Genomic DNA, 10,034 nt, shown 5'->3' on the forward strand with positions numbered 1-10,034 from the left:
TAGTGACACGAAAATGTGTCCAACCACTTGAGTATTCTCATGTAATTACATTGACCAGACAGCCTTCCACATGGCTGCAGTTTCTAAAATGGCAAATTCGATGCTTTTATTTGAACAGCAGAGGATGTTCCTTCATGTGCACTGAAGGCACAGATGCCCGGTGTGTGAATGAAGATGAGAGCTGATTCTGTTCTTTTATGTGCACTGCGTGGTGAACAGATGCACCGAACGGGACTGTCTGTTGCTGGGTACCCATGAACCGTTTTAGTTTGAGCCACTGTCACAACTGTGGGGGGCTGCAAAACTCAGGATAAAAGGTAGGGAGGGTGAGATGCAAAAAAATAGGAAACGCATCTCAATGACTGATAAGAATGACAAGCACAGGGGAAAGTCACCGGTGCGTATCCAAAAATCATGACTTTTGGGAGTTTTTAGAGTGGCATCATAAAAGTAGAAAAGGCTCAGGTGGGGTTTCGAAGAGTCCAAATGGCTGTTTGCAGATCAAAATGAGAAAAAGCAAGACCCAGTCCACCAGGAGAGGAGAGATCCAGAACCTCTTCAACAATTACGCGTCAGGCCAGACCACGCTACCTGCTTGCTCCCTGCTCAGCTTCCTCCACAAGGAGCAGCTGGAGCTCGCTGCCGATGAGGGCACGGCCGAGAGTTTGATCGAGAGATATGAAATTGAGGAGGCAGGTGAGTGGGGAGAAAACTGACCCCCGTGATAGAAATATGGCTTGGGAAGCTTTGCTGTAAACCACATCATCTTGACACTTCGCTCATCATAAGATTCAGCACACGCGTACAACGTGATCTCGTAAAAGCATTCACAGTTCTGACGTCAAACAATCTGTTGCCGTCCGATTTTCCAAAGTAACGTGATTTTGATGTTTTGAAGTGACTCATCATACATTTTTGGTAAGAAATTACTGTAATTGTAACTTATTGTATTAATTATCTATCTTACTGATCGCACTACCACGACGTCTGACTTAAGGACAAATTCAGGCAACGTCATGGCCACGAGAGAAATCTGTCACAGACCTAAAATTGAAAATGCAAATCAAATAAAGTGACTGAGGTTGGCTGTGTTCACACCCTCAATGGCGGAAACCACCTTTTTTTGTTCGTTTTTAAATACGCCGGATTGCACGCACCTGCAAAATAACCAACATTCAGCCTTACACACCTCTCTCTAGATAGATGGCGCATCGCACCAGATTTGCACTGCTCACGAAATTAGAGTGCTAACTGTAATGTGAAAAGAACAGTTGCTAGTGTAGTTTTTACAATCTTGTAAAACTATTTCAAAGCCTTACTTCTGTGTGAGCAGCGTGCGTTCACTTCCCACTCAATGAATGCAAGTGAAAATGGATATATTGATGTCTCTCTGGGCCTTGCGATTGACTGACAGTACAGAAAATGGCTGAACGAATTGTGACCCTGCTGGCACATGCTCTTGCAGCCATAGAAAGTCAGTGTATGACATTTGAAGGCTTCCTGCGCTACATGGAGTCCAAAGACTGTTGCATCTTCGATCAGACCCACAAGTCTGTGTACCAAGACATGGACCAGCCGCTCAGCAGCTACTTCATTTCTTCCTCACACAACACCTACTTGACAGGAGACCAACTAATAGGCGAAAGCCACCTGGACGCCTATGTTTGGTAAGCGTGTCATACCGTCGAGATACGTGAAATGGTTTCACAAATTCACCTGGGAAAGAGCTGGAATTTGAAAACTGAATATGATTTGCTATCAACCGATTGCAAGTCAGGCAGGACGCTAACCGAGTGATTAACACGTCTCATCACATACTAGACATGGCGTAAACTAACAGGCACCCTGTTTTTCATGAGAAAACGTTAAAACCATTTTTACTATCAAGACAAGTCACCGGTGCCTTTCTTTAGTCTTAATAAAACTCTAGCCATTTCACTTTTCTGGGAGACTGCACCACTAATCTCCTTTGCGGCCACTTTCTTCCCCTGCTCTGACCTTTTACTTTTTTTTTTTTAAGTGAAAGCATAGATTCTACTTGAAAAGGTGTCTTGGGATTTTGAGTAAAGCACAATGCCAGATATGTTAAATTTTGTGGGTCCTCAATAAGCTTAACTTGGACCTTACTGCGTGCATGTGTCGGTTTTTCCCCAAAACAAAAAGCAAAGTCATTAACCCTTTCATGCACCCTGTAACCTGAAAACATAAGCTGTCCACTGGAGTAACCGCTGTCCAGGAAAGGGTTAAACCACTTTGTGCATGTATGTGAGTGTGAATGGTTGTTTGTCCATGTTCTGTAAGTCATGTGGTTTACTGGCAACTGGTCCAGAATGTAGTCAGTCTCTTTCTGTATCTCACATAACACTGAACAAGACGAGTGGTCGAAAATGGATGGGTGGATAGTAACATTTAATGCTAATCAATAGTCAGCCACATGTCCTGCTAATAAGGGCTGGTGACCTCTGAAAGGCCACCCCACCAAAAAAAAAAGAAAAAAAAAAAGTACTAAACCTAATTTAGTACAGAAGTTTCTCAATGCACTGGGTATTGTATGTTAATACATGTTTGCACTCTCAGTGCTCTGAGGAAAGGTTGCCGCTGTCTGGAGATTGACTGTTGGGATGGGCCAGGGATGGAGCCTATCGTCTACCACGGTTATACCCTGACCACAAAAATTCTCTTCAAGGACGTCATCTCAACTGTGTCACAGTATGCCTTTGAGGTAACGCTCAGTAGGATGAAGTAGAGTCGAACCTCTGGTGTGTTCCTATTGTTTCCCCATTGCCCCCCACCGCCCAATGAGCTAGAGGAGCTTCATTTAAAATTGTCATTTGTCTTTGAGTGCCACTTTGTCAATGAAATTGTTTTCCGGCAGGTTTCTGTATACCCGGTAATCTTGTCGCTGGAGAACCATTGTTCCAAGGAGCAGCAGGAAGTCATGGCCCTCTACCTCACCTCCATACTCGGGGACAAGCTGCTTGACCTACGCTTGGATCACCCAACCACGGGTGACCTCCCCAGCCCGAATGTAAGAAGAATACTTGGAAAAAAGCCATACTGACAAAAACCATGCCATTGAGGCATTGGTCGAAACCACTTGAGCCCCACTGAAGACAGTTTGGAGTTACGTGTGTGTGTGTGTGTGTGTGTGTGTGTGTCAATGGTCACGCAGGACCTCAAGTATAAGATCCTGATCAAGAATAAAAAGCTAAAGCCTCGCGCTAAGATAGATGGAGCATCGGGGACAGAGGACAGTGCAGATGAGGGCTGGGAGGAGGAGGAAGAGGAGGAGGAGGAGGAAGAGGAGGATCAACCGAGGAGATCAAGGTTCTGGTCTCCTAGAAAGGCAGGCTCAAAAAAGAAAGTGAGTCAGGGCCGTTGAAACAGGTTGTAGGCTGCGGCTGATCTTAAAAAACCAAGATGCTGTTCAGACAAAAAAAAAACTCTTATGTATATATATATATATATATATATATCTGACATCCACTCTTGTTGCTCTCTTGTCTCTGTCCCATCTGAACGCAATGAGTAGAAGAAGAGGGTGGTGGTGGCGGACGCTCTGTCCGACCTCGTCATATACACCGTGTCTGTCAAGTTCATCAGCTTCGGTCACTCCCAAGACAGTCAGAACTCGTGTGAGAACACGTCCATGGCGGAGAAAAAAGCCCGCAAGCTGGCCAAAGTTTCAGGTAGAGTCACACATAAAAAGGAAGCCAAGCTTGACTGTGAGGTGTCGTTTCGTGGAGAGCAGCAGATTTGAATGATTTACAAGCACTCCGAGCTCAAAGAGAAATCCCCGCAGGAGTCTTTTCGGTGTGCGAAAGCATTAATCTTTGGTCATAGTTCTCCAAAGAGCATATTGAACACGGCATATATTACTGAGAGTCCACTAGGGATAAAAAAAAAAAAAAAGGGAAAAAGTTGGCCTCGTCATTGTCATGGAAGTGAAATGAGTCCACGCTGGCTCTTATTCATCCGTCATTTCAACTGTCGGCACCGCCACTGCCTGGTGTGCAGTTGTTTACAAGAAAATTTTGCTGCAGCTACGACGTGAGATGTTTTGTCAATTTGCAGTCGCGGTGACAAGTGTTACCAAACTGATAGCAAGTGTTTTAGCCACATTGGCAAATGGACCGAATGTATTTGGAATGTTTTTTTTGTTGTTGTTGTTGTTGTTTTTTCCAGACTGATACCAGGACAAGAATTCACTCTTCACTACTCACTGATACCAAGTACCGGTACCTCAAGTGCCTTTGACAAATAAAAACAACACAATGACAAAAAAAATCTCACAAAGGCCTTTCTGACACAGATGATGATTCACTGATATTTAAAATGTCTGCAATATAACACCAACTACTGCTTTTTTTTTTTTGCCGAGTATTGGTGGTTGGCATCAGCAACATCCACAATTACTCGATACCTTTAAAAAAAACTGGTATTTGCATGATACCAAGAACCTGGTACTGGTACCCGTTCTTAGAATATACAGTACACCTTTGCAGGATATTTGCATGCTAGCCACTGTCAGCATTTTAGTATAATAAATGTTGTTTCATCTTATTGAATGTGGTGCGCGCTTTGTCTTCAGGTAAAGACTTTGTTCTGCACAACCAGAGATTCCTCAGCAGGATTTATCCAGCAGGCTCCAGGACGTCATCGTCCAACTACAACCCTCAAGAGTTCTGGAATGTCGGCTCACAGCTCGGTGGGTCAAAGAGACAATCCGACTGGAGACAAAAGGACAAGAACCCACATGTTGTGGGTGCCTGAGAAACAGAACTTACAGTGCCTTGAGATACGACTCATTTGTTCCATAACCGTGCTTGTATCCGTAATTATTTCCCCATTGCATGGTTATGCCGTTAATCTGTCTTAACCTTTTCCCAAACCAATCCAAAAATTCTCTCTTTATCATCTTGTACTTTATGAAACAAATTGTCTCCAAATAGAATGTAAAGAATTAAACACACATTTGGTGTGTGTTACATGGCCACCAGGGGCAGTGCAATACAGTCAGGTGGGCACTAATGGACAAGCAACTACTGCAAGTGACTCAGTGAACCCATCCATCCATCCATTTTCTGATCCGATTATCCTCGCAAAGGTGCGGGGGGGGGGGATGCTGGAGCCTATCCCAGCTGTCTTCGGGCAGTAGGCGGGTACACCCTGAACCGGTTGCCAGCCAACAGCAGGGCACACACGAACAACCATCCACTCTCACACTTACACTCAAGGACAATTTAGAGTGTTCACTCAGCCTGCCATGCATGTTTTTGGAATGTGGGAGGAAACCGGAATACCCGGAGAAAACCCACGCAGGCACAGGGTGAACATGCAAACTGCATACAGGAAGGCCTGAGCCTAAATCGAACCATGCATCTCTGCACTGTGAGGTCAACGCGCTAACCAGTCGACCCCGGGGCCGCCCTCAGCGAACCCATCTATTAAGGTTTTTTCATGCAGAGGATAAAGAATATATGCCTAAGAGTTTGGCTACATTTACATATTGTTTACATATTGTTTTGACAGCGACAACATGCATCCGTGAACCCATAATAAACTCATCAGCGCATAGAATATCTGAAAAGCGAATTCCATATTAAATAGCTAAGAAATATTAGTGGCAAGTTGAGGGGTTAGCTCTTATTGTGTGTGGATCAAAAGGTGGAAAAGTTTTGTTCGGTGAGTTACTTTGTCCAAAATCAAAAGGGAATTGTATTAATTAGCGACGAAAAGAACATTTCTTTGCAGTCCACAGCATGGCAATCAATGTTTCCCGGAGCCTTGCAAAACCTCTGGTCCTTTTTTTTTTTGTTAATGTCAATTTTCATTCTGGATTCCGGTAGTGCCCGATTGCTCACTGGCGAAAAAGTCACAGCCACTGAATCGGTGCGACTTATTTTTGTTGTTCTGTCTGCCGCCTTGCTTGTGAGCCTGACATGATGCCCCACAGACTGTGCAGATGGTGATATTTTGCTATGCTGAAAGACGCCGCAGTGCCAGACAGGCTGGAATGGATCAATCACCATTGAATCAGCAGAAAATTCTCTCAAGTGATGCAGACGGATGGTTACCGCTGGCGATTAGAATTATGACGTGCTAGAAAGTTTCTCAAAAAGATCACATCTGTTTTTCTGGCTCTCATCCGCAACGACTCGGGACATTTTGCATGAAGCAGACAGAAGCAAGGGAATTGCACTTCTTGCAAATTTGGGGCTCTTGAATGGCTCCCCGATGCAACATGCAGTATTGCTGCAAGTCGCTTCGTCCTCCAAGAGTGTTTCGAAAATCAAAAGCATACATTTTATGTGTTCTTTTGATTATCCAACTAACGAATGCCCCATTGTACTTTGCAGTGGCACTCAATTTCCAGTCGTCGGGATTGCCCATGGACCTTAATGATGGCCGTTTCCAAGACAACGGCGGCTGCGGCTACGTCCTTAAGCCTGCCGTGCTCATGTCTCGTGAAAGGAGCTTTGATCCAAGCTGCAGTCAACGCGGCGTTCCACCAACACACTTGCTGCTCAAGGTATTATTACCTATTTGGCAACACGCAACCGACCCACTCGAGATGGATTAAAGAATAATATCAGCGTGCGTGTTTTGTGGATTTTAATTTGGGTTGTCGGCGCTTTGTCTCGTCTGACCACAGAATTTTCTATGAGTGATTTAGATGTTCAATGGCCAATTTTTGTGTCTTTTTGAGCAGTGGGACTGATTCAGGAACTCCTATGTTCCAGTTCTTTATGGTGCGGTGCATTACCAACTGTTTTGATGTCTAAGGTGCAATTGCCATCAGTTCCTTGCTCCAATTAACCCTTTCGGGGACAGCAGTCACTATAGTGGGCATCTTGTTATCGGGTTACAGGGTACATGAAAGAGTTCATCTCCATTCATGACATTGTGCCCCCCCCCCTCCCTCCACACACACACACATACACAGTGAGAGACCATTTTTCATAGCAAAGCTTGCACAAAGAGGAAAGCTTCCCGGCTGCATGGATGAAATATAAATGCGCTGCATTCTCTCCTAGGATGGAGGAGCATCACCTTTATTCACATTGTCACCATTTATTTGATCATTTCAGCAAAAACCTTGCCGTGGTCGACCGATTCAACGTTGTGTTAACATACTGAGTGATACAAACTTGTATATTATTCATGTGCGAAGGAAAACTATCTTCTTTTGTGCTTGCTTGCCTGTTTTTAAGCATGAAATTGGCAACTTGATGCCCGTTTTTTTTTTTTTTTTTTTTTTTTTTTGTTTTTTAATGGCCAGAAATTCAATCCCAACTGGAACTATGTACATTCCATATGCTTGGCAACAGGTGATCTGTGGGTCCAACCTACCAATTCCTAGAAGTGGCAAGGCTCTCAATCCTTTCGTCAGAGTTGATATTCACGGGATTGGATCCGACTGCAACAAAAAAAACACAAACACGGTCAAAAACAACTGTAAGTACTTTAGTGCCAACATGCTTGTGTGTGTGTGTGTGTGTGTGTGGAGAGGTTGGGGGGCTTAAGTCACAACTTGAATGACTCATCACTTTGCCAGTGTTGACATTCATTTTAAGACTGAGGACAAGCTCTGCGAGATTCTCCTGAGAGCGTCACGTCTCATTTATGCACTCTGTGCTTCTTCCAATGTTTTGATTGATTTCAGTCGTGCTTGAAAAGACAGAATTGTGGACGGTTCACAAAATTAAAATCGCAAATCATGCAAGAATTTTCAACATTAACTTTTACCTGAACAGAATTCAATCAATCAATGCAATGTGGCATGTTTTGAGAATGTCAACAACCCCCCCCCCCCCCCCAGTGCAAACACAAATCTCAGTTGAAATTTCGTAGACCTCTAAGGTCCATCCATTTTCTATAAGCGCTTGTCCTCATACGGATCACGGAAATGCTGGAGCCTCTCTCAGGTGACTTCGGGCGTGAGACAGGGAAACCCTGGACTGGTTGCCGGCCCCGTTGCAAGGCACACATCTTTTTAAACCTTGCATATTTAAAATGTTTCACTTTTCAAGAAACCAAAAAAACATTTACATTTATTCATTGTCAAAAAGAGCATTTCAGCCATTTACACTCATATTCACACTATGGACGATTAAGAGTCTTGAATTATGTAACATGCATGTTTTTGGAACCAGCATCTCTGCACAGGAGAGATTTAGCTCAGGGGCAAGGATCTATAGCAGGGGGTGTCAAACTCATTTTTGTCATGGACCACTTGGGAGTTACATCTTCCCTCGGAGGGCCGTTACGACAGTGAAACCGAATAAATGTTTAATCATCACATCGTATTTTTACTAGTACACAAAAACAAATGATGTCTCACTAGTTTTGAAATCAGTCAGGTATTTGTGCAGTTATTGCTCAAGTGAGTGTAAACAGGGGAACAAACGTATTGCAAAATGTTACGTTATTTATTACGGATGACAGTTTGAGATTTCGGTACCGATATAAGCAAGGATCATGTTGTATAAGCAAGTTGACACATGATTTGCTTTCGCAGGCCACATAAAATGATGTAGCGGGCCGGATCTGGCCCCCGGGCCTTGACTTTGACACCAGTGATCTATATAGCCTGTGAGACAGACATGCTAACTACAACTCACCATGCTGCTCACCTGTAATGTGCAGAGAAGATTTTAAAATCATACTAAAATTGACAGAAAAATACACACCAAAAGGTCATGAAAATTACTTGAGACCTCACTTTGGGAGCATTACGGTATTAACTTTGGGTGGGTGGCTTTTTTGTTGGCTTTTTGGCACTACTTCTTTTAAGACATGGATCACCAGCGTCATGTCCGAGACCTCCACACACTTCACAAAAGTATCAAAGGATTTCGAGTTTTGCTCGATGAAACAAATTCAAAATAAGAAACTTCAGTTTTGAGAAGGGCGTACCCTGCAATTATATTTTATGTATTGCGACATCAAGAGAAATGCACCAAAGCAGGAAGAATCCACTGATGCAAAAGATTCCACAAAACAAACAAAAAACAAAATCTAAACTGTAGTACAATCAGTGTCACAGGTTGGCTGAATGAAATTAAAAATCCAGTCCAGCCACACTGCTATACCAAATATACAATTTCTTCTTCAGCAAATCAAAAATTACTTTCCTCCAAATGTCTTCCTCTTAGCTATCCCCAGGTCTTTGCACTTACCTCTTCATTATGCCTCTACTTCTTTGTTCTCCTCTCCGCCAGACCATTTTCATCAGGTGGCTTAAGTGGCCACACCCGTTTAGATTGGGAGGCGTGCTGGGAAATGTAGTAACTGGCCCAGTGGCCATTTTGTAGGGTGGCTCTGGCTCCTGCAGTGGAGTGTCATGGATTCCCCTGGCGCCTGTGGATTCCCCTCTTGGTGGATTTTTTTTTCAATGTTTTGGAATATTCTAGATTTTTTTTTGCCATGTTTCTCATGGAAAACAGGGAAACCCTGGACTGGTTACCATAATTATATGTAGTTCCAAATATGTATGCACACACATACAGTATATAGTATATATGTTTTGATGCACCCATACATCTTCCTCACCTGGCCCCAGTGACGTGCTGGAATGAATGAATGAATGAATGAATGAATGAAGCAAGTGCACTTTCCAGCAAAGCTGAGTGAAGAAGTTGATGACTATTGCAGCTTTGAATCCTTTCTGGGATACGGACATGAACTTCCGCATCAGCATTCCCGACCTGTGTCTCATCCGCTTTTGTGTTCGAGACCAGACCGGCTTTCTGTCGAGTGACTTCGTGGGTCAGTACACGCTGCCCTTCAGCAGCCTGAAGAAAGGTTTGTCGAGACGGTTTGTCTGTTGCATTTTATCTATTTAAACATTGTTCCTCCCCACACACATTCTTTTTTTTTTTAATACCTCCAGGCTATCGCTGGGTACCTCTTCGGTCCCGAGACGGGTGCAACTTGGATCCAGCCTCTCTTTTCGTTTTTGTCTGGTATTCCTAAACCGTACTCACACGTACCTATAGCAAAACACACACACGCCGCCAACAGAGACGAGT

General features: G+C 43.7%; 1 protein-coding gene across 1 annotated transcript; it reads left to right on the top strand.

Moving 5' to 3' along the window:
- Positions 1 to 506: 506 nt before the first annotated feature.
- LOC147206133 (1-phosphatidylinositol 4,5-bisphosphate phosphodiesterase zeta-1-like) lies at positions 507 to 9,978 on the top strand. Its single transcript, XM_086109110.1, has 11 exons — positions 507 to 696; positions 1,466 to 1,667; positions 2,578 to 2,722; positions 2,876 to 3,028; positions 3,173 to 3,364; positions 3,533 to 3,689; positions 4,592 to 4,708; positions 6,360 to 6,532; positions 7,332 to 7,458; positions 9,658 to 9,807; positions 9,896 to 9,978. Exons 1-11 carry the CDS (start codon positions 507 to 509, stop codon positions 9,976 to 9,978), a joined length of 1,689 nt encoding a protein of 562 aa, XP_085965236.1.
- Positions 9,979 to 10,034: the final 56 nt, after the last annotated feature.

The sequence above is a fragment of the Hippocampus guttulatus genome, chromosome 4, assembly GCF_054856545.1.
Source record: "Hippocampus guttulatus isolate MCC_2025c chromosome 4, RoL_Hgut_1.0, whole genome shotgun sequence".
Taxonomy (NCBI): domain Eukaryota; kingdom Metazoa; phylum Chordata; class Actinopteri; order Syngnathiformes; family Syngnathidae; genus Hippocampus; species Hippocampus guttulatus.